The 24827-nt window shown below is 45.6% G+C and overlaps 5 protein-coding genes across 5 annotated transcripts; 4 read left to right on the top strand and 1 right to left on the bottom strand.

Moving 5' to 3' along the window:
* Positions 1 to 3057: 3057 nt before the first annotated feature.
* Positions 3058 to 4323, top strand: PENARI_c047G04163 (uncharacterized protein; the record flags this gene model as incomplete). Its single annotated transcript, XM_022637310.1, has 3 exons — positions 3058 to 3063; positions 3115 to 3687; positions 4252 to 4323. The coding sequence occupies 3 exons, from the start codon at positions 3058 to 3060 to the stop codon at positions 4321 to 4323; spliced, it is 651 nt and encodes a 216-aa protein (XP_022482838.1).
* A 5283-nt stretch (positions 4324 to 9606) lies between these two features.
* PENARI_c047G10879 (uncharacterized protein) lies at positions 9607 to 10076 on the top strand (the record flags this gene model as incomplete). Its single annotated transcript, XM_022637320.1, has 3 exons — positions 9607 to 9654; positions 9704 to 9938; positions 10069 to 10076. The coding sequence occupies 3 exons, from the start codon at positions 9607 to 9609 to the stop codon at positions 10074 to 10076; spliced, it is 291 nt and encodes a 96-aa protein (XP_022482831.1).
* Positions 10077 to 14044: 3968 nt separating this feature from the next.
* On the top strand, positions 14045 to 14663 carry PENARI_c047G05696 (uncharacterized protein; the record flags this gene model as incomplete). Its single annotated transcript, XM_022637311.1, has 3 exons — positions 14045 to 14130; positions 14193 to 14283; positions 14349 to 14663. The coding sequence occupies 3 exons, from the start codon at positions 14045 to 14047 to the stop codon at positions 14661 to 14663; spliced, it is 492 nt and encodes a 163-aa protein (XP_022482827.1).
* Positions 14664 to 19701: 5038 nt separating this feature from the next.
* PENARI_c047G09476 (uncharacterized protein) lies at positions 19702 to 20284 on the bottom strand (the record flags this gene model as incomplete). The annotated part of the gene is made up of 2 exons (XM_022637318.1): positions 19702 to 20106; positions 20159 to 20284. 2 exons carry the CDS (start codon positions 20282 to 20284, stop codon positions 19702 to 19704), a joined length of 531 nt encoding a protein of 176 aa, XP_022482824.1.
* Positions 20285 to 23780: 3496 nt separating this feature from the next.
* On the top strand, positions 23781 to 24140 carry PENARI_c047G11474 (uncharacterized protein; the record flags this gene model as incomplete). Its single annotated transcript, XM_022637322.1, has 3 exons — positions 23781 to 23801; positions 23854 to 23978; positions 24050 to 24140. The coding sequence occupies 3 exons, from the start codon at positions 23781 to 23783 to the stop codon at positions 24138 to 24140; spliced, it is 237 nt and encodes a 78-aa protein (XP_022482830.1).
* Positions 24141 to 24827: the final 687 nt, after the last annotated feature.

The raw sequence follows: 24827 nt of genomic DNA, 5'->3' as shown, positions 1-24827 counted from the left end.
GCATGCGGCGCACAAGAAACAGTCACCCATGTGCTGGTGGATTGCCCGAACTTGAGGGAACCTCGGAGAGAGCTAAGGAGAGAAGTTGGAGATGCGTTTAATAGCGTATCGAGCCTGCTGGGAGGCTCAAAACAAGGTGAGAAAGGTAAACCAGACACCGTCTCGCGAGCCAGGACGGTCAAGGCCGTGCTGGACTTCGCCGAGGCGTCACAACGGTTTCGGAGTCGCGCGCCACCGGGGCAGCCTAACAATGGGAACGGCACTTAGGCCACGACAGGCCTTGACGAGGCTCTAAGTTCGTTGTCAGGAAGTGGAACACTCTACATGTACGTACACGGATATATATAGTAGTCGTATCCTGCATATCGTTCGCGAGGGGTCAGGGTAAATGATTTCACACACACACACTCCTGTATAGCGAATTGCGTTACCTTTGTCCATGTTTCCCCGGTGAGGTGAGTGACTTGGTAGACTGAAGAGAAATTTAGGCACCAAGTAGCCTGAACCAACAACCAGATGCTATATCGCGCAATAATGGATGGCATAAGATATTGAGTGAATCCAGTCTGATAAAGCGTCTCAATAGTGGGCTCGTATACAAATCTGGCGCTGGAAAATAGCGCGAGGGAGGAGCTTTGTCTATGGAAGCGATTATTTAATTACTGAGCGGAAGGTAGAAAATATATTAGCGTTCGATATGCTCCGCAGAGATTTACGTGAGCTTGGGGTCTCAGGCGTCCAACATACGCCGAGATGCTGGATGCAAAACAAAGTTCATACTTGGTACAATATCTCAATTGTCAGTCCGAGCCGATTTGCACAACATAGTTCCGAGGATTGCTTTTGCCGACCCCCACTTTGTTAACGCTATGACACAAAGCGAGCCACTGACCAAGGTACAGCGTGGTTTGGGAGAGATGATGATTTATATCGCCTAGGTGCTACGGGGCCTGCAAGATCCGCAGGGCCTTGCCAAAGACAAGTAAGAGCAAGGGCCGCTCCACAGCCTTCACCGAAGCCCACGAGATGCTACAGCAAAGGTGGTTTAAGGAAAGGACATCCTAACCAGGCTCTTGGTGGGCCACAGGGCAGTATGGGAGGATTTGTGGATCTAAAGACGATTTGCATTATCACTGTGGTGCCAAACCTTCCTAATTTCCTAGATCAGATTTGTTCCCGTCCTTGATGAGATAGCTAATAACACTGTTACTGAATCAGTGCTCCGCAGCTCTCGCTAACAGATTCGTCCTTCTCTACTTCATTCGTCCCGGCCACAGCTTCCAGGGTTCGGCGCTAACAATCAATCCTGCCTTGGACTACAACACTAAAAAATGTGATGGTATCAGCATATAGGGAACTGAACCAGGGTTATAATATCTCTGCCCCTAGGGTATTTCAGAGGGCCGGAAAATGTTAAGCCTAGGGAATAGACATATTTCCTGTAAAGCCGCAATTACCAGGAGGATATGCGAGTCGCACTCAACACCAACCTGGCTCTTGTTGAAGTTGTAAGAAGCGGATATATATATATGTAGTGAAAGCACCAGAGCTTTAATATTATATTTCCGCCGTATTTTATAATCACTCCTGCTGTGACGCAATGGAGGAAATCGCAGAGATAGTCCGCGAGATTGGTCGGCAGCAGGGGGAGAATGCATATTACCGCGCTTGTTATTACTACCTCAAGCAGTTGCAAGACTCGGTATCTCAGGCTTCTGATGACTTGTGTCAGTTTTATCAAGAAGCTACATTCAATCCTTCTTGCGACTCTTGGCCCGCTCACCAAGTGGCCGAGAATTTACGGTGGTCAGTCTATTTACTGGCCGAACAAGAAAGAAAAGCCCAGCTGGCTCTAGTGGAGCTGTACAGTCTGGAAAATGGAGCTTAAAACCAATGAGCTTAAGCTTATGTTGCAAATTGAAACCAAATGTTCCATTTTATGTGAAAGTTTTACACGCATGCATGATTGTCTAGCGTGCCATTGAACATTTCAATAGCGCCATCATCCCATATACTTTCTGAACAAGTACCAGAGTTCGCTGGGTGGTCGGCCATTTCGTTGATGGCAATGACGTTGACACTCCGCCAATTATATATGTCGTTACTGATCAGGCGATTGGAATGGATTGTGTCGCTTTCCGATGGTGTAATGTAAAGAATAAACTCGGTCGAGGGTCCGAATACAATTGATAAGCTAAAATACTCCTATTTCTTTTACCAACTCATCTCACTCAATGTTAATAATCTAAAATTACGACCAGCCTCACCAAGCATGAACGAACTCGCATCATTCTGTACTTATTCCTTTTTTTGTGAGCCCCGGCAGCGTCTGATGGACTTTCGCATCTTGGGCCCCATTCCATGGGTCCACTCGTTTAATTAACTAACTTTAAACCAACTGATGTGATTGAGTGGTACAAGCGTGGTATCAGGTAAGATACAGCACTGTAGCACAGACAGACGTAGGAAGAGAATGGATAATTAGCAGAACATCGTAAGTAACCTTTCGCGAACGTTAAATGCACCCCACAAGCCATTTTGATTGGTTTGCCTCAACATTCACCGTCAGAAATGGACACATCTAAATGAAGTCCTCCGTTTTCAGTCCCAGTCGCTTTTCCGCGGCCTGTTGAAGATTTTAAAACAATCCTGACCTGACTAAGACGCGTAAAACAGCACTTAACGTTACTCTCTAGCTACACAGAATGCGATCAATTTTAGTCTCATTAAATTCCTCAATATTTTGTGTCGAGCCGCCATTAATTATTCATGCTGCTGTCCCTCACAATTGTCCCACCTTCTATTTTTGCCACTTTTTCCCTGCCTCGATCCAACCATTCTACCTTTCTATAAATGCATCCACCAAGGATAGGGTACAAATTTGTAAAGTGACGGCAATTTAGCCCAAAGTAAAGGTTCGCTCCAATGCTGGCTCACGGTGAAAAACGACCAATGCTTGTTTTGGTAGCATTGGCGTTGTCGATCTTTGCAGTGATACCTCTAGCATTCATTTTCGATGGATGTACATCGACGTCTTCACCTTCTAGTTTCTATTTTATGAAGGTGAGAGGCCATTCAAATGGATCACATGGCATGGTTTGATGAAAGCTACAGGTGAACTTAACCGACTTCCCGGAGATAAAAGCGCACCATATCCGCCGATCGATTAGCGTCAGTGGAATAAGTAGCCCTAACCTAGCTGGTGACACAGCCGATACGGCTGGGACCGCTACAAAGATCGTTGCCAGCAACGTTGCGCAGGCCACTAACGCCGTGGGGAATGAAGCAGACCAAGCCATTGAACATGTGCAATCTTTGACAGACCACTTGAAGTCTCAGTTACCCACTTCCTACACTGTCGGGCTCCGGAGCTATTGCCAGAAAAATCGTGGCTCTATATCCTCCGACTGCTCTGCGGTCAGCAACTCATTTTCATTCGATCTGTCGAGCCTGCTTGGCTCGATTTCAAATGAAGTCGATGCACTGCTTTCAAGCAAAGTGAAAAAGGTCTTCAAAGAATATCATAAAGCATCACACTTCGCTATCTTGGCATTCATTATCGGAACAACAGCTACTGCTCTAGCAATTACGTTAGAGGCTATGTGGATGGTTTCTCGCTGGAAAAACATTGTTCCTTCTCCGACAGCTTCCTGGCGGCTAAGGCTAGTTACAATTTCTTTTTCATCTGTAAGTCTGACTACAGCCAAAATCTGGAGTTGTATGTTGATGAAAGTCCAGCTTGCCTCCGTTTTCCTGGTATGCGCATCCGCCACCATAACGGCAATTCACGTGTCCGTTAAGTCGGCCATACAGGATAGTTTACAAAGTTTAGGAGCGCACGCAAGCTTGGGTGGGCTTTTGGTCGCGGCTTGGTTTGCAGTAGTACTTTCTGTTATTGCCTCTTTCTTGTTATGTTTCACCCGGCTTTCCTGAATTTTCTGTATCCCCTATCATTCACCGTAAAATCCAGTTCACTGCACTATATTCTGAATTGAATGTTTTCAACCTATGCAATGTTGTTATAGCTCAGCGCTATTAACTTAGTTTTTCTTTGCTTACGCATCTCTGGAATTAGTTCCATTGAGGGAGTTTGGCCTCTGATCCGTACAAGACTGCACGCAGATGAATTACGCATAGATCCTTAGAGTGGACTTTATAAAACAAGAAAACAATGAGTTGTATATCTGCAGCGAGGCAGACACAACAGGGGTCCATTCACAGTAGCCGAATACCTAACTGCAAATTTTGTAGTCGCCGATAGGTGCGGATGCTCCCCAGCACTCTTCAGTTGCCAACAATCGATTTCGCTTGAAGCAACTTTAGGGGATCAAGTGATAACCGCAATGGCTTTTAGCCAGAGTAGAACGATCGTCCAAGGCTCTGTGAAGTTTCTACTGATCATGTTTCCTGCTTTCTTTTCGCCGAAATGAGGCTGTAAGTTCGTTTTCAGGTAGTGGAATAACATACATCTACATACAAGGGTATATATGCTTGTTGTAACCTGCATATCGCTGTCGATGCGAGGGTTCAAGTTAAATAAAGTCATACATACATACGGTAAAAGTGAGCTCAGCAAAAGATTAAACTAGGCGGCCTGCTGCATTCTAATCCATGAACACCATAGCGCTGTCGCGTACTTCGTGGATAGACAACTGCTCAAACCTCGGTGGGGCTGGATCACACTACTGAGGTGTGGACGCAATTTTAAACCTGATGGCTGAGAACAGCTGTTACCCGAACGAAGCTAATTGATGGCCGGTTTTACGTTTGGTGAAATTGCTCAATTTAAAGCAAAATTACTGATAGTGCCCCATTTATAACATGATGAACGTTCTTCAGTCACCGTATAACTTGCAGTCAACGCATTGCGCTGCGGTTTGAGGATGAACTTTTGTGATTGAGTTGTCCTACGAAGCATGGGAGACCTAGAGCGTGTGGGGAAATTAATTGCGTTAGCACTTTGGGCTCTAGTCCTTGCCGCTATTGGTATCTTGTTCAGCGGATGCACATCTACGTCATCTTTATCACGCTTCTATTTCCTGAAGGTAATTCATCCTCAAGTTGGTTGACTGGTTCTCATATACGCCTCAGGTAAGCTTTACAAACATTACGGAGTTAAAGGTAAGCGGCAATATCCCATTACCGTATTCCTAACTGTTCTTAGCCGGCCTGCTGAGATAATTCAGAATACGACTGGGCTCAAGTCGAACCTACCTGCGTTTTATGTTGTTGGACTCTTAGGCTATTGCCAAGGGCAGACGCACACGTCATCTATCGCCAATTGTTCTGATCCATCAGTTCGATTCTCTTTCGACTTATTAAGTGTACTACACTCTGCGTCAGAGGGAATTGGAAACGTAGTACCTAGTGACGATATCAAGGCTCTCAGAGGCTATCCTGACTTTGCCAGTTGGTTCGTCTTGATTTACTTTCTTGGAGCAGGAGCGACACTTTCGACCATGATATTCGGTATCGGTTCAATTGTTTTTACATGGAAAGTAAAGCTCATTTCCGTCATTTCAGCGTTGGTTTGTTGCAAACAAAGCCTTTCAAATTCCATGGATACTGACGGGTATGTAGATCTCATTGATATTTCTCATGCTCGGTTCAACTAGTATCACTGCAGTCTATTTCCTGGTGTTCTTTGCTATTCAAAACACTCTTCATCAAGTAGGGATCCACGCAAGCCTCGGTGGTCTGTTTGTGGCCGCTTGGTCCGCTGCAGGTCTATCAATCGCAGGTTTACTCGCTTGGATGATAGTGATATGTTGTTGCTGTATCTGATATCATCTGTGTTGTTGGTCCAAGGCCATGTGTACTGTATCATTATCGATGGAAGCACCTCCTATGTTTCACTACGGAATATCCATACAAGATTATGCTGTAAAGATCATTATGCTTTCGCACCATGTGATATGATTTTCCTGCGTAAACTTGATTCAACAAGAATGTGAGGGATGATCTTCTTCAGTAAAAGCGGTCCGTGTCTCCAGAGCAGTTCGAGGTAATGAAGAGATAATCACCTACCGAATAGTCCGCTGCATTCCAAGGGAAGCACGATGCTTGTCCCATTGTCCCAGCAGGATGGGTAAGTCCTGCTGAGTACATGGGATTTCCGGTCATTAAACCAAAGACTGCAGTGTGGAGATGATTCCTTGGGTTCCTACCCGGGGCGTACAGTAGCAGAATGATTCACGGAGAGCGGTGAATTGAAGTGCGAGTGATGAATTGAGGGCAAATGATGAATTGGGGACGGGCGATAAATTGGGGGCGGGTGTCGAATTGGGGGCGGGTGATGAATTGGGGGCAATTGTGTTACGGACACGTTAGTCATGAATCGGTGTCCAGTGAGCAGGGGCGAGGGTCAAGCAAAGGACGCCAGAATTAGCTACATTTTTACCGCTGTGTTAGTAATATACTAACTTACACTGTTGAGGACGGTATAAATGACTAAGCAGTATACTAAATTGGAGACCACAAAAATAAAATCTGCGGTATACCCAACCGGGAATGCTAAATCTAGCGGATGATGTAGTACTCAAACTACTTGGATTCTACTCATCGTCGGCCAATTGATCCGGTGCGTTAATAATTAGAGAAATCATCACTCCAAACTTGCCTATCATAAAATGCCAAAAATAAATCATTTAGCTCGTGAACTCTAACCAGCTCGAGAAACATTTCCTCTTCTTATCATGGTGGTATGCGATTCCTGATGCGCATTTTATTCTTGAGGGCTACGGTATCTCTTTCGGACCTGAGTCTCCCTTACCTTGCTGCTATTCTATTTTCCTATAAGTCGACTTTCTTACCTGTGTTCGATATCATACACACTTTTGGAAGAAATGGACAGTCAACAGACAGAAAGGCTGCGTGATTGTGCGGTACTCACAACCATCCACATATTTACCTCTTCCTACTTTCTACTATTTATGCTTCACCTACTTATTTTTCATTTCCCATCCACGCCCGAGGCTATCCTCAACTCTGTTGCCGTCCTTCTGTTTTGCGCGGGTGTGCTATTCTGGTGCATTTCGAGTATCCTTTATCGCATCCTAAACGCTGCTGCCCAAGGCAATACTGTGGGATGGCAAAAACTCGAGTTTATTGGGACGCTTATTTTGATTGGTGCAACGACTGTTCCATTCGTGGTTATACAATTTGCAACTGAGCCGTCGACTCGTTTAAGTTATTTATCGGCTTTGACGTTGGTGACTGTTGGCTTCTTGGTGGATCTCTTCACCGTGGAACCGAACGAAGCGGTGATTCGAGAAAGATTCCCATATCATTGTGCCTCTCTTGGCTTATTGATGTTGGTCCCAGCAATCCATGCACTTTCAGAGCACCAGTTTGAGTACACGCCATTGGTTCTTCAGTTTGTCAAGGTCGCTATCTATAATGCTCTCGCTAGTATTCTCTTCTTACTCAAACCATTGGAAAGGACGCGAATGATCACCGGTTGGCGGCCCAGTCTTTATGCGATGCATCTCGTGCTTGTTTACAGCGCGGTCACTTATTCAATGGTCGTGTTGCATGTTTTGGTTGATTTGTGATTTTGTGGTCAGTCTGCCAAGCATTGCTCTGTCCTTGCAGCTACAGTTTGACTCTAAGTACAGACCCTGGAAAGTTCTTGTAAACCAATCCTAGAGCAATACCAACGTTTCTTCGTGTCTCAAATACAACAACATCCGATGTAAAATACCAAGTACGAGCCCTATATGTTTTAGAAAGTATATTTCATAAACAGTGGCTCCACTATATCTTTACTGTGTAGATCAAAATCAGCCGTGTAACAGGATGGCAAACCCAAGTTGAGAAGAGGGAGCCAGCCGGAAAGGGCACGAACCCTCCCATCTCCCTCACCACGATCACATTGAATATGGAGAGCTAATGCAATTGACTGATTCAATGCACATTGGTACAACACCTTGATGTTGAAGGCGCTTGTCAGGGGGCATGGAATCCTCACGACTTTTTTAGCCAGGTGGGCTCAAATGGGCAAAAATGCGTCAGCCAGTAAAGAAATGCGAGAATGATTACGGACAGTAATCATTATACTTTAGCCTATTTATAAAGCTGCCTAATTACACGACGATCCTTCTTAAGTAGCTTAGATAAGAAAAAAAAAAAAGATTCGTCACTCTGGTAACGAACAATTCTTTGTATGCGCCGGACAGGACTTGATAAATTGCCTGTGCCCAAATCGGATATCAACCTGGAAATGATTAGTCATATTAAGCTTACTAGTGGAAACAAGGTGTCTACATTGAAGCACTTCCTAATAAATCCATATGTTTTGCTTCATTCTAGATAGTGGAGCTGACACTAATCCCTCTCCTCAACAGTTAAACACCTGTAAATCTACATTATAGCTCAATAGTGTGGCGTCCTAAATGCATGTTTCCATTTAAACGGATTTATCCATGTACACCATTTGCCTCACATCCATCCACTGGTAGTTCATAGACTTGGCAAAGCCTTCCACCTGGGCCATATGACCCATGGAGGCTCCATTTAGCTCTAGCACAACCTGTTCTTCTACGCGAGCAGATTCCGACAGAAGGAGATTCAATAGGGTCTCGCTGATGGTCTTGGTGGTAAGACGATGACCGCCTTCCCAGGCACCGTTTACATCGGAGAAGTCCTACTCCATTGATTCGAGTTGGAGTGGCAGGCTGCAGGGTCTTGTTGGTTGCTTGGTCGTGGCTAGCATTTCTCTCGTAGGGTTTGTAGGCCGAGCTACAGCGGCTGGGTCTACACCTGGAGTTGTCACTGCTAATTGAGGATCACCGCGTGTTGGGGGCTAGGTATGAGGCACTCACGTCGCAATTATCCACAGTTTGGTTCCTAAAAGCCAATGCATTGTCAAAGATCCTTGACTGCAGCGGAATTTCTTGACCACGTACGAAGCGTTTACGGAAAAGCTAGTCACGGCTACAGGGTGACCACCTGTCTTTTCAAATGCTATCCCGGCTATATTACTCTTATATACACATGTCTTCTCTTTGTATTACTCATACCATGCTTGCGGCATATACAAAAGCTAAAATCCATGCCGTAGGCAAAATGCATACTTGATATAAGCAGATGACCACCATGAAGAATTGTATTACGAATGAATAGGAATGGGAAATTTAAACAGGTACCTGTAATTGACACAGACGAGTAATTGCAATCTATCTCTGCCCCGAACTGGTAATTGATAACTATAGAATATGAATTGGGATTGAGGTGACGAGAGTGTACTCGCAGTATCGTCATGCGCAGACTATGCTGCAGAATCAAAATAGTGAGGATTTTGAATTCCTTCCAATTTGCTACCGAGTTGAAATGGCAACCTACTGAAACTTATGTAACAGATTCCTTCATTCATTTGACGGCTTCCTAGTAGGCAACTGATTAATCCTTGTCACTATTGGTTAATGAGTGCGTTTGTTAACTTAATATTGAGCTGGAATCGAAGTTCTTGGCACGCTCGAACGTCACTTCCTGGTCGTTTGATAAGATAGGCTTTGCCATGAGTTCTTTATCTACCATACTTATACAGGATCATCCCTGCAGGTTGCGACCCCCAACACTTACACTTATACTTCAGCATTCAACATAATGCTAGAAGCTTTGCCAGTTGAGATCCTGTCCAGTATTGCAAATTGGGTAAGTTGACTCTCCTTATCCCGTTAACCGGTCGCTAATTCTCTGTTAGTTGAGTCCTCGAGATCTTCGCTTCTTAAGCCAAGCCTCCCGCAGGCTTCATTCGGTATTCATTCCACTACTCTACCATACAATCAATTTTTGTGCCGCAAGTGAATGGGCACTTAATGTCATCAACATTGGTACCTTTTTCCGCCTTCACGAAGTTTCCAAAGACTCCTGCTATCTTCAGTACACGAGAGAATTGAGTATATCTGCGCCCATTGTCTTTGCTCGATTCAATCGTTGTACGTACTTCAACGTTTTTCGTGTTGCTGGGCAGTTGATAGGGATCAATACCCTGGGCACTTCCAACGAGTCCAAGGCACATGAACAATTTTTGGACGATATCTCACATCAGTTGCAACTTGTGCAAAGCCGTCTAAAATCCAATCACCTCAGATCACTCGAGTATGTTGCACGTCCTGGTTCTTCATTTATATTTATCAAAATCATGTTAATAACAACCATCAGGTGGGGGCTAGGCACATGTCTTCCTCCAGGCTTTCTGGACCTGGATGGCTACATTGACAGACACCAGAACGGCTTAAGTCATATCTCGTTGGTCACCGACGGGACTTGTCCACATTCAGGGCGCTGTTTGGGCGGACTCCGTTCATTATCAAGCCTTAAGTCCCTGGTATGGGAAGGAATTGGTCGGCCGGCTGAGTTCGATACTTTGAGAATGTGCATTCTTCGAAACCGAAAGCACCTCGCTGTCGTGTCCATTGGATACGTTGCGCCAGTGGCTACTATAGACATCTATCATGACGTTTTTGGGGAGCCTGTAGATGAAGCCCAACCGTGCAACGGTACTGGCATGGTGTCGATTCCATTCCCCTGCCTAGCCTCATTGACGTTATCTAAGGCTGCCCTACCGAGAAACGTACGACCGAAGGACGCACGCATCTTTGGTTCCCTCAAATCCCTCATATTACGTAACTGTACGAACCAGATTACGTTCATGAACTCGATTCCTCGCACGCGTCGTGCCATGCAACTTGAGCATCTTGAATTTTGCTATGACAGCCTTCAGGGCCATCGAGAAGATCGTGACGTGAGCCCATTGGTGGATTTCTTGCTTTCACTTGAGGGTTTGAAACATCTTCATCTAAAGTTATCAAATTTTTGCAATACTTCCCAGATACAGCAGGCAATCGAAAAACATTGTTCGTCATTGAAGAGCCTCGCTTACCACGAGCGCAGCCTTGTTTCCATTGACGATGACGGATTATTCGAAGATGTCAGGGATAAAGCACCAGTCTGGCTATCTCACAGCCTTTGGTCGGCACACTTGTGTGGTGCAACTGCTTTAGCATTTAGCGTGGGGCCTTCTACTGTAGTGGGTGGTTACATTCAATTTTAGGAGTTTTGCTAACCGGGGACAGCGATCCCGACTCGAGCCCATAGCGAGGGCTTCAAACCTGCAGATTCTACATTTCAGATTTAGCGGATCCGAAAGAACACACCAGAATTGTCGCGACGAAATCCTAAAAAAGCTAGGCGGGGGCAAGAAATGTTGTCCAAAATATTTTGATCCAGACGAGCGTTTCCGGTATCGATCGTGTGGCACAAGTGGAAGAGACCTTTCAACTGTGATGGAAGTACATGCCTTTGAATCCTCTGAAGAAGAATCATACGAGTCTGGCCTACCAAACAATCCACTTGCTACTATCTCTGAATCCGAGGAGTTTGTGGATTTTGCTGACTGGGCATTCGGCCCGAAGGGCTTACCTGCGTTGCAAATCCTCGCCTTGGGCGATTTTTCTTTGCAAGATCGGTATCATAATCAACGGTTTTTGGTTCACCGTAAACGGGGGAACCAAGTCCATACCAGCAGGAATTGTCGAGAACATTTCTGCGAGGAGGCAGGCGCCCGCAATTTCGTTGTGGCCGATGTTGCGCAGCCTTCTCTCTGGGACTCCATTGAAGTAAATGGTCCCAATTTCCTTTCCAGTTGTCCCGAGAGTGGCTTGCTGGAATCGCCATATGAATGATACATGTAGGCTTCTCAGTATACTAGAATCATGGCTAAATTAAAACTTGAATGATTTAATTTTTCGCTAGTTTATTTTGTAATGAGGTCACCACCCGTGGGTTCACCGCCAAATCTTAGAGCTGCAACAGCTGGTTTTCTTTCCGATAAGTTTAGTTACTCCTATTCCAATCCTAAAATTTGCTTTCGGCAGATTTTCACTCCGCAGTTCCAACTTTTTTTTGTAGTGAAAGTATGATTGGCGTAATAGCATTAGAGGAAACTAACAGATTCCACTCTACTTTTGCAAACCCAAGAAAAGTATCCACTGACCTAGTCTCCTAGGCTTTCAAATTGTATCCATAGCGTTTGGTAGTAGCGGGAAAAAACGTTATCTTATGCTGCATCATTTGCTGGTGCTGTAACAAGATATCTGCTATCGCAAAAATGCGATTTATAAACACGTTTTTACAAATTTACATATAAGTTACTCCTGGCATTAATCCCCAACCCATTATACACATACGGCTTGGTGCAGTAAGTACAACTGAATCCATAGATTGCAAAGTTTGTTTACAGGGTGTGTGTGTGTGTGTGTGAGAGAAATCATTTACCCTGGCCCCTCGCGAACGATATCCTGGATACGACTACTATATATATCCGTGTACGTACATGTAGAGTGTTCCACTTCCTGAAAACGAACTCAGAGCCTCGTCAAGGCCTGTCGTGGCCTAATTGCCGTTCCCATTGTTAGGCTGCCCCGGTGGCGCGCGACTCCGAAACCGTTGTGACGCCTCGGCGAAGTCCAGCACGGCCTTGACCGTCCTGGCTCGCGAGACGGTGTCTGGTTTACCTTTCTCACCTTGATTTGAGCCTCCCAGCAGGCTCGACACGCTATTAAACGCGTCTCCAACTTCTCTCCTTAGCTCTCTCCGAGGTTCCCTCAAGTTCGGGCAATCCACCAGCACATGGGTGACTGTTTCTTGTGCGCCGCATGCGCACTGGTCGTCGTCACTATAACCAACATTCTTGCGGTAGCTGGCCAAGAGACAAAAAGTAGTATCGACAGGCCTACTTGCATAAGCCACTACCCAGTTTTTCACCCAGTAATCGAGGCTTCTGGTCTTTTGAGGTTCACCAGGCCTCTCACCCTGGGTGTCTCTCAGTTTGCTCCTTAAGCACACATCACGGGCAGTTCAACTAGGACGACACCGCTTCAACCGATCAAGACCGGTTTCAGGCCCCCAGTGCGAGTGAGGTAGTTGAGCCCCGGCTCTTTGTGCACCGACACGCGCATCCGTCCTCTCGGGCCATACAGACAGTCTCTTGACAGGCCCCGACCCTGTCGCAGTGGCTGCCATTGTATACCACGCCCCGCAATCGCTCACACTCTTGTTTCGCGTTACCTGGAGAGGTCTCCCTCCGCCAGGCCGACCGTGTCTTGCAGAAAGCCCTCATATACGCTCCATCCAGCAGTGTATGTTGGTCACTCTCCACTAACCTTTCATCGCGACCAGGGGTACCAGACACTGCCCACATATTGCTAAGATGGAATGGTGCTCTCTCGCACGTTTTAGGGCTCCAAGGATGCTGCACTCCTTGAGGATTTCATTGATCAATTTATCAGGCATACTGGACGCCGTATGAAGAAGACCCAGAATGAGATCCCGGGGAAATTGATTTCCCCCCCCAACCTTTTGCCCAGAGGTCTAGCCGCCGTACGAAATTGAGTGCTACGAGTTTTCCAACTTGAGAGTCCTCAAAATATTTGTACTGGACATCGATATTTGTTCTAACCTCCAATTCCCAACTCCATTGCCGGACTGTTGGATCCTAGAAGTGAAATCAGCCTTTGTCAGTAATTTCTATGGTCCCGGAGTCACCTATGAAGGCACTGAAAAGCGGGTCTTGGAGTGAGATTGGAGAGCGCACCCGCGCCACCACCAGGCGACCGCCACGGCTTACAAATCATGTTGGTTTCTTTGGTCAGATGTGCGGGAGAGCGGATACATCACACATCACGAATCACCGTGATGCGAGTCATGATGCTTGTATTTCTTTGTTTGAAGCACGGAAAGGTTCCACCGGGCTCTCGCAGCTGAAATTCCGCTACGACCGTTCTTTGTTTGAAGGTATGAATTGAATTCCGGCAGTCCTACCCACGAATTAAAAAGTGCATACATTGCGATAGTGCTTGATCAAGTGAAACCACGGGGGATGCTGGCGCCAGAAGAGCAGGCCGACCGGCGAAGCATAAATAGCCTCTAAGTATTCCTCCCGATATCTAACCCCAAACAATAAGTTTTTTAAAAATGTCCCAAATTCTCTCACACTTATCCGAACCCCGAGAAACATTAAGATATTGCTGCTACGTCCATTATGCCTCACATGTTCAGTGCTATGCCGAACTCGGCATCCACTGGAGCACCAGCACAAAGTTCCAATGCCCGCGAGCAGGCAGGTCGGTAGATCACTGGCTCACAACGCATGATGCACAAGGCTATGAAGCTAATCGGTGTGACGATAGCCCAAGCGATGTTGCGCCGGTCTTTGACCACGACCAGAACAGTCATGGCAAAACTATTGCCATACTATTTTATGTATTCTCTTGCGATCAGGTATATTGAAGAGCAAAGTGAGTATTCCCGACAAGTATGAGAAGAGAGAACAATCTGCTCATCAGTTCATTGTCATTTCAGAATCCCTTAGCCAACGTGACTTCAATATTACCCCATATCCATGGTGGGAAGAACAACAGTGTATTCCCGATACAGGTAGCTTTATTTCCGACATCGAAGAATCAGTTAAGGACCAGCTTGAGAGTGATGGATGGTTGCTGGAGCGAGGCGAACATGATTCCTTGCTAGACCCGTTTTCTCATGAGCTTGATGCTGTTATCGTCGCGCAGCGATATATTCCAGCTGTGGAAGACTGGCTTCAGCGAGAAGTGAAAGATCCGGATTACGTGAGCCCAGTTGACGGAGATATAGACCCATAGATTGTCCTGAATGTATTTCCTTGAGACTCTTGTTAAAGGCGAAGTTACCAGTGACTGTATCACTGTATCTACACGATTTGTTTAGAATATCAACGAGTAGTGGTGTGCCACACGAATTGGCTTAAGGATAACGGGTTGATCATCGATCCGCGTTTTCCCGGTCCAAGCCTGCAATTCCAATGAGTTCAATGGCACAAAGCTAGGCTCTTCCAGAGTGCATCGTTCTATCGTGTGTATACAGAGGCTCGAACGATGCCTCAGATTTCGAATGTTCCGTTGAGGGGCTTCTGTAGGATTGAGGGAAGTGTCCGAAGCCTAGGTCGGTGCTGTTGATGGACAGCGCATTCTTCCATATGTAGCTCAATAGTGTACCGTCTCTATAGAATACAACTAGCACTTTCATAGAGGTCACTCCAGAGGGTGGGTGGTTTACGAAACCGGGATTCTAATGCCTCACGTCTCTAAACGAGCAGGTATCCGTCTGTTTAACTTGTTTGCTGGATTAAAGTTCTAGAAACCCTGAAGACCTTACGAGTCGAATACAGATGCTATTTTTTAAACTGTAATTTACGAGTGTACTAAAATACTGCGAAGAAAGGGGTTCAGGGGCAGAGTAACCGTAGCGGGTATAGCGTGTTTCGGGACAGGGTTCGAGAAAGAATCTCTGTGTGCAAGTGGTGAAACCGATTTCGATCCTCCCTGTATAATCCGACCGACATAGAAATCCACAGCGGGGCGAGAGTACACGCCAATTACTCACGTCGCGGAGGTTGCGGCCGATCTCTTAGTTCGACAAAGTTTAAATTATTAATTGACGTGGGCATCAGCCCCGAACATGTCTTATGTAAGGCGACAGCCTGACCAAAAGTGGGCGAGCAAAAGGTAGTCGACGTTCCACTTCTCGTTATTGCTCCTGTGTTGTTCCTTGTGACAATTCATGTTTGTGGCCATACCTGTCGAAGTCTCCTGCTATATTGGTTATCTGCAATAATGGCTATAGCAGCATTTTCAAAGATCGTAATGTATTAATTCGCATTCAGATAAGATGAAATGCACTAACCAGTCTAGCTTTACTATTCGGGGCCCTATCAAGCAACTTGTTTTGAATTTAAAGTAGCCCCATTCTTACATCCCTAGCAGCTTTTCTCTCTACTTCAAAGAGAGTTGCAACATTATTTGGCTTCAAAGACCACGAACCACTCGAATTGTCTCTCGATTGCATTGATGACAGCTTTAAATATGCAAGAGGACTCTGAGCTTGGTTGGTACAAGAGTTGTCCTGCAGGGTATTCTACATTCTCACATTGTTCCTTTTCTAGATCATCATTTTGACCTCGACCTGACAAGTCTTTGGAGCGAGTTTCCCGACGCCGCTACTCCGCCACCTCTCCTAGCAGCCGGCTATGGTCTCCCAGTTCCCTCATCCTACGACAAATGCCTCCCTGGAGCCGAAACACCACATTTCGTTGAGGCCATATTTTATCCTAGCTATGAGAGCGAAACCGGATTCCCTTGGCCAGGGCCTGACCCATTACACCATGGCACATCTGGGGATGACATTTTTCTCTACGTATCTGCTTTTCTGCTCTTGGAACAAGTACATTGGTTAGAATTCCGGCTTTATGGCCTCAATGAGGTCAACGAAGTGGCTGAGCAGTTCCTTTTTTTTGTCCCTCGCTTCGAAACCATACTGGGTAATTTAAACCGGGTGAAAGCGCAGATACAGGGTGTTATCATGCGGCAGGATCACGGGCCCGTCAAACGTCGTTTTCAACTGCATATATATCCACGACAAGAATCAGGGTTCATGATGGCTACAAGAAGCGCGGTTCCTCTGCTGAACAACCATCCAGCTTTGGCTGCCTCCGTGCTCGATCCGGGTTTTTTCGTGCAAAACATTGTACGGGGCTTCGTTAATTCGGCTTAGTATTTATCATTATTTTGTTGGGTGGCGGGGGCGGCGGGGGACGAGTATTCCAAGGTTGTGACCACTCAACATGAAGTTTATTTTCGTACACAGTATAGTACAGGTAGAGGCCGGTCTTGACTAGAATAACGTTAATGTGGCATTTTGTAATTCATTAATTGCACGACGAGAGGAAGGTTTGGTATCCATGCATGGTTTGGAAAAGACCTAAGACACCTTCTCGGACCGACTGCAAACTTTGCTGATTATCACGAACAATCCCACATTTAATGACACAAGTAGATACTAATTCAAAATTTTCCGCCTTAAGCAACTTGTTCGCACTCTGGAGCATGCGCCGTTTCATTTCTAAATCACGAATTTTGGTACATTCTGTGAGGTAAGAATCCCACAGTTCCGCGAGGAGACTAACAAGGGGAACGGCTTGGGGCATCGATGTCGGGCGTGATTTTGCAAACGATTCAATTCGGTCGAAATGAGTTTAATGTTGGCGAGAATGAGGGTCTTTTTCTCGCTTAGACATGGCTCCATGTTTCTGTAGTCATGTTCGATTTACCTGAGGTTTGACTGACGATGCTTCTCCCGGGGAGAAATTGGCATAAAGCTCCGTGCAGAGCTTCTTGCTACGGTCGTCTGGGCAAGATCCTCCCTTCCGTTTTGAAGTGGGCATACTCGGCGTTGAACCCGAGGCTCCGATTTCGCTGTAGCAGCATCGTTTGGTATTTTCTGTGGAAAGTGCCGGTGGCCTTTATGGTATGTTCATCAGATTAAGAACATATTTTGTAATTCATTGGCCCTGTGATATACTTCATTGAAGGACAAGAGAAGAGGGCTACCGCGCTAATCATTATTATGCGGACAATCGGTACACATATCACGTCAAGGAATGACGGAGCTTACTAGTAAGCAACACGTTATTCAGGGGCTCATGAATATGCCATAATCTTGCGCAGTAAACATTTGGCTCGTGCCATGCGGTGTTCATCACGACATATCACATTTTTGAACATTTTCCTCATATAAAGCATGATGCTAGGTTTTTCAAGGCATTTGCATTGGCGTATATTCAGCTGACTAGCAAGCATATATAGCCACTACCAGGAAACACCAAATGATATCTTATATTCGGCTCGACCAAGGTCCTAAGGCACGTCGCTCCTAATGTGGCCCCAGCCAGGTTAACTTTGGTTGGGGGTTGGGCAATGGACTGTCAGAAACCGGTCATGAAATGCGCATTGCACCAAGCGGTCCTCATTGTGCCACTTTAGGCTGCTCTTTCAGACTTGAGAAGCGCGACATAGTTTGTAACCACTCCGAGGATGATCAGCCTATAAAAGCGTGCGATGTCGAGCCCAGGGTTGAATGTCGAGGCTTGTGCATGACGCCTAAGGAACCACAGACCTCATTCCCATCCGCGGTGGGTATAAAGGTGGAGCTGAGAAATCATGTTCGCCAACGGTGCTATATAGCTCAATCAGAAATATGCACTGACCAGAACTCAGGAATCAGGTCCTTGACCGACGATCAGATACGAATCTAATTGTAAGGTTTTGCTGTAGATACAACGCTGCAGGTATATGTTTCAGTTCATGGAGCTATTATATAGGATACTGTGTTAAGAGCCCTGGTTAGAATTTTCGACTGAACCTTTCCTACGAGAAGGAAACAAGGGAGGATTCCTTGCCGTCGGTGTAGATATTACGAGTAAAAACATGAAGTTTGAATATTTGTCCACTATGGCTATATTTCGTCTACATAACACTGTCCGCTTTGCCTGACGTGAGCCTGTGGTTCTATTGCGGAAAGATTGACAGAGCTCCGTCTATCAACGTCAGGGTCGAGAGCCATGAAACTGATAATTTACCCAATCATCCGCCAGTATCGTCCAACCGTGTAGCGACCAAGCAGATTATTCTTAGGTTCCCAGGAGCAAGATAAGAAAAGCATCACATGGGTAGATACCAGCTATTTAATTCTGTTCGTTTCCAGATATCCAGTACTGATCTGTTTCCAAGATATTGACACGACATCCGCCCAAGATGGAGATTCCGAGGCTTGCGCATTGCATTCTTGACACTATCAGCATTACAATTATTCTCCTACGTCTGACACTGTGGTACCGCACATTTCCTCTTATGCGAAAATATCGATTTTTGGACCTCGGTGTTTATATTCTGTCGTTTTGCTCCCTTTTCGCGCTGGTAGTGCTAAGTTGGCGTTGGGAAAATGAAAATGGTCTGCACGCCTACATTTGAAAGTTTTGCCCGCAGCTCGTTGACATCTATGTTCGATTATAGCTCAACATATATTAATTGGAATCGTTGTGATATTTCCACCCTTTGCTGAGGTAGGCTTATTGGAAACTCTTTCTACAGTCGGTAACTAAACACAGTCTTTCTACAGTTCCTTCGACTATTCGGGCTACTCGATCTACTCTCAGGCTTGCTGCAGAAGCTCTGCTGCATCATAGTAGCAACCAGTGGATTATCCAAACTGCTACTAAATTTCCTAAGCCTACATTCTCCCTTACCTCTTCGATTTGGTATAGTAGTTATCTCTATCGTGGATTACATCTGCATCACAGCGGGCTACTATTGGTTAGCACACCGATCAAGCCCAGGGCATTCGAGCCGAGCTATACTGCAAGGACTTTCAAATCACATGTGTACTGTAGCCGTCATGCTACTTTGCATCGCGGTGCCGGGTGTCTTGTTACACAGTTGGCGACTATCACTTGAGGTGACTAGGTATACCGTAAATTAAGAATTTATGCTGATCGGTTTCTAGGGACAACTTTTGATTTCAACTATTTGGTCCCTCCACCATGTGCTTGAAAGGCAAGGAGCTCACTGTGTCAGAGACGAACCGCTGCTACATCTTGACATTCGACCCATTGCCGGCCAAGGAAGGCTTTGATGTCCCAGCGCAATCCGCGACATAGACTGTTCACCATGACTTGAAATACTGTACCAGAATCGACGGTGGGGCCGTTGATAACATCAACACTGGACCGTGTTTTCGGTGACCTGCTTCTTGTTCAACTCGGTCTTCCCTATAACATAAAGATTCCGGAGGAAATTGCCACCTAGTAACACACACTATTCAGGTGTTCTAAGATGCGTCTTCATTAATTACATCAAACTTCTCTGGTGTAGCCTGATTAAGAGGGCCTTCCCAGTCCCTTATGACACCCGCCATTTCCCCTCGTACTTTATCAAACATCTGCCCGTAGTAGGTGATTAAAGCCTCCTGTTCAGCGTGGCGGCACTCTAGGGCTCTCTGCTGTTCAAGTAACTCGATATTGTGGATGTGAAGCGCCTCGTTCTCATCTTCAAGGCGTCGGCTCTCAGCCTTTTTCGTTTTATAAGTCTCACATAGCGTTGAGTAAAGCCTCAACGCCCCTGCAGCCTGTTCGGTACTGGACTTGATTGATTGCCTAGGTTCTTCGACAAGCGGTTGAAAGTGTTGGTCGAGAGTTTGAGAATGCGTGTCTAGCGGCAAAATCCCTCCGGGCGACTATTATGAACGAATGAGCACATATCCACAGTTCCTTTATAGCATTACTTACCAGCCATTGCTCCGCGACTTGGTCTGAAGCACGAATGTCGAAGAGGTCTTGGTGCTCAAGAGGTGGGCAGAGTAGTTCTTGAGGTGGCCTGGCCTGCGCGTCCAGTTCATGATTGGGACTGTCCATGGTACTTTCGTTGTGAGTACGAATCCTGCTGAACTTTGGATTATAGAAGAGCCACATTTATATCACTATATATGCAGTCGTAATCGAAATCGACTTGAGAAATACACACTGAGTAACCCTTATTTTTTCCTCCGCAGGGCTTTGGCGCGCATAAAATGGAGCGAGCCGCTTAAGAAATGATTGATAACAGGAAAATGCTACATTATGGCCTGATATCCTGCCAGCCGTAATTAAATCTCCTCTTCGTCCGTTGAACGGTAAATCTTAATAGCGGCCAAACTATGTGGCCACATAACACAGATGGCATATTACTCCGGGCCTCATCTTGTTGCGACTCGTTCAATACATTTTTTTGCGTTGAATCCTTGGCGGTGGGGAGAGATACTCAGTGTGTAATGGTCAACCCAATTGTGGGATTATTGTAGCTATAGGGAGGGCTGTCTTAGTAATATCATTCAGGTCGTTTTCTTCACCACAAGCGAGACCCAATCGATCTCATATTTCCATAACAACAAGTTGCGGAATTGGCCATGATTGTGGACAATAATTATGTGCTTCTTCTAGTACATGAGGTACACCATGAGCAAATCCAAATGCTGTTACTTTGAAGAAATAAAATGTGTCAGAAGTGTCGCGGCACTCATTCGGCGGGCCCTCTGTCGAAAGGGGCATCACATAACAACTTAGAAAGATTAATACCAATTGGCCATTTCCCCACTCACTCAGCCGGTCAAGTCGCGCCGCCCCATTTTCAAGGAGGGAGAATGACGGTAAAGTGAATGGGATGATGTATGTATGGCAGTTTTGCCCGCCTTACCAGGTTTATTAAATGAGAAATGACCTTCAAGGATGATCCTAAACAATCGTCTCACGTGTCTATTAGTCATCCAGCCAATCTCCCATGGGAAATGTCAACGCACCCTAACAGAGACCTACTTTCCTAAAACAACTACATCCTGGACAAACCAATTTCAGGATCCGAATTGTTGAGAGTACTTTATTGGTCACTAGTATTGATTATTATGTTCGCCCAGCTTCTCTAATCTGTATGTTGAGCAGCGTAAATAACTCGTCAATGTCAGGGCAACAAACTATCTCAAATATATGAGTCGCAGTTTTTTATGGCGTTTTTAAAGAATTATGCCGGAACCTTGTTCCTGGATACTAAAGTATAGAAGGGGGCTTGCATCTTGCGTAACTGATGTAGGTAAAGAAGACACTTTAGGTCTGGCCTGCCAGAAAAAGAGAATTTCGATTCAAACAGACGTATATGAACGCAATCATCGTATTCTTCAGAAGATAACCGGACTTCGCCTAGCGTACTACACCAGGTTCGCATCTGGTGGTAAACAAAATTCTCACGCAATCAACAGCGTATAATTTGGCCGTAGGCCACGGGACTGAAGATAACGAATAAGATTCAGGGCCAGGTGAGCTTCAGTAAAAGAAAGTCCGACCATTGTTGCTCCCCATGCAGTGTCGAACAAGAGAGTCGAAGATTCTATTTCAGTGGCACATTTTTGACGCAGCCTATCCTTCTCCCATTTGCTCCACAAGCTGGTATCGATGATGCAAACATCGATAATGGAACAGTCATTGCCTCTAATGCATCGGCTCTCCACGCCTGCCAGTTGCTCGGCATCTGACAATGTTCGAGGTTGGGTAATGGGCATCTTATGGGTAACTGGTCCAAGACGAGTAGTTAGTGATTGAGGCCACCGACTACAATCAACAGAAAGAAACTTTATCTTACCTGGTGACTTTTTTGGATTGGAGATCTTCCGTGAAATGTTGTGTGAAAAGCTTCTGCACCACAGTTTGAAACACTCACACATCAGGAAGGAAAGGATATATAGGGTGCTGTAAAGGAATTGAAAGTTAGAAATACAAGTTGGTGAAGGATCTGGTCTGCTCTGGGGGACAGTGACACCTTTTGTATGGCTAAGGGATTGGCCAACCTTCGCGCGGCGAAATCCTGCCTTACGTGATACCGCCTCCTTTCTCAGTTGTTAAGTTGCCCAGTCAATATAAAATAGCTTTGGAAATAAATCGGCTGGATCTGAGAGCCGTTGCGCTCCTAGGACCCTAGTTTTGGGCCCTAGGGTCAATCTTCTGCCTCCAAAGCTTGGATAAAATTGTCACACTACACTGGACGCCTGCCAATCCGAGACATTTGATTATTCGTAGGAGCCCACGCTGCGATACCAGGAACCGCACTTTAGGTTCCAGGAGTTTATGTGAGGTCAACAGGAACATTGCTTTGTGTTTCCGTGAGGTAGGTAGAACACCCCCAGAAGCTCCGTCTGGCTTTCCCCGGGAGGGGGTGGGGGGCAGGGGGGCATATGGCTTCTAGGAACGGATTATATGCCCCAGCAACGATACTAAAGCCACTGGGATCCAGAGAGCTCTCGGGTCCACAATGTATGTTTCCAGGGCTGTAAAGAGGAGGACCTTCATGAAGTCATTACGAACACGAGAGTTGGTGGTATTTACGCAGAAATGAATAGTCGGCAAAACCAATTGGTAAAATATCCTACCAATACAGTACGTCCCGAAACTGGTGCAACCGTTTACACTCTTTAAGTGATTATTTAGTCCCACTGCCAAGAAACGCTAGTCCATATTGGGAGTTATTCCGATAGTTGTATGGGTATTTCCTCGTAAGTAAATTACATAATAATCTCAAGTATGTATTAGCTTGTAACTTCAATAGATGTGGCACCTCTATGCCCCTCACCCGGAGCAGCTTTTCTCGGGAGGCACTCTTGACAATTAATTACTAGTGGTCCAACCAATGATGGCTCCAAACCTAGCCTTACCTAAACATGAGCTTATCTATGATATGATATACAGTGGCGAACCATCTATAATCGAGATGGCACGGGTCGCTGGCTGCAATAAGAGTACTATTTCAAGAATCTTTTCTAATATTAGGGCCAACAAGGGCGTGGAGACTTTAGATTTCATTCTGCTATCTAAGCGGGGTGGCCTTCAGCAGCGCGGTGCCACAATTAGGTGGAGTTCTCCTATGGCTAAGCTAAAACCATCTGCGCCTACGGAGTAACTCATCACTAAATCACATAAATCAAAGTCATATGTGAAAAGTCATTAATTCAATCGGGTCAGACTCTTACTAGCAACTCTTCATACAAGTGACGGAGATAAGCAAATCGAAGCTCGGCAAAGTCGTCCTAACAGGCTGATGAGTATGGTTAATTGGCGTCTACCTAGTGAAAAGGCGGTAGTGACGTGTCCATTGACGCATTGACCAGTGGAGTGACGTAGCGTAGGTGCCAAAAGTCTCGCAAATTCTCCAATTACGTACGAAAGTTTAGATCAAGCAGGGCTATGGCCCGTTCCCTCTAACATAAAGAAGTCCACTCGGCGCTTTATGCACAAAACTTGAACGCAAAAAACTCATACTCTACTTTGGACTAATTCTACTTTGCGACGTCGATTACACATAGCGAACATTCGCTTAACGATTAATACCGTTATGGCAGAGAATGATTACGTTGTAAGCGATGCTTTTATTCACAGCCTATAGGTTTTCTAATCAAATAATATAGGTCGTCTTCAAGGACACCGCCACAAACGACCAAATCGATAAATATGCCAATCGTGTCACTAATGCCGGAGGTTCAATCCACTCTATATATTACAGAAATGATAATCCCATTATTTATGGATTTATGTTCGTGTTCTCTCTAACAAGACTTAACCTCCCACTTCATATATGATTGCGCTAACATTAAGCAAAATCAGCGCTGGAATTCCCCACCATATTTATTCTTCGTTTCAAGACGACGATCTCATTGAGTATGTCGAGGATGTCGAGGCTAAGGAGCCACTTTAGTTCGACGACGATAAATTCATCGCCTCTTAAACCGCGAAGTGAGTGTGAAGGGCATTAGATTGCTAGCAGAACGGTAAAGCGGTCAGGTGTTCACTTGTTTGCAGGAAGGTAATTTTGGCTCTTATAAACCATAGCAGCATAATACTGCAAAATGAATAGGGATTGATCTTAGTATGAGGCCATGGAAATAAAGGGCCGTCGTTCCAACCAGGTCTTTTTAGCTATTATTATTAACATGGTTGTGTGTTAGTTTCCACTAAGTGTGTTCCGGGGTGACTATGGCTGACAGGCTGAGTATTATGATAAGCGGGTTCATGGGTAGTCTGTAAGGACAGTAAGCAGTAATGCAAGTCACTATTTGCAGGTCGGGTGCCGAGTAAGCCTCCCAGACCGTCACTTGGATATAGGAGCGGAAGGGAAAAGACAGGTCGCCAGATTATCGAGGGACTCAAGCTCTAGTGTTTGACTTGTTTGTATTTCCCTGGAAAATTCTAGTTCCCTTGTGTTACCAATACAGTTACAAGACGAGGCAACGTATTTTAATGAAAGTAAATCACGGTATCGAGACTGGTACAGGAATATTGATATTCCGGTTTTTACCTAATATGGTATAGTGTTTCTTGGCAATGGGGCTAAATAATCACTCGAAGAGTGTAGGCGGTTGCACCAGTTTCGGGACGTACTGTA

This window comes from Penicillium arizonense, assembly GCF_001773325.1.
Source record: "Penicillium arizonense strain CBS 141311 chromosome Unknown PENARI_contig047, whole genome shotgun sequence".
NCBI lineage: Eukaryota > Fungi > Ascomycota > Eurotiomycetes > Eurotiales > Aspergillaceae > Penicillium > Penicillium arizonense.
The sequence above is the reverse complement of the archived record's forward strand: the minus strand, read 5'-3'. Positions and strand labels throughout refer to the sequence as shown.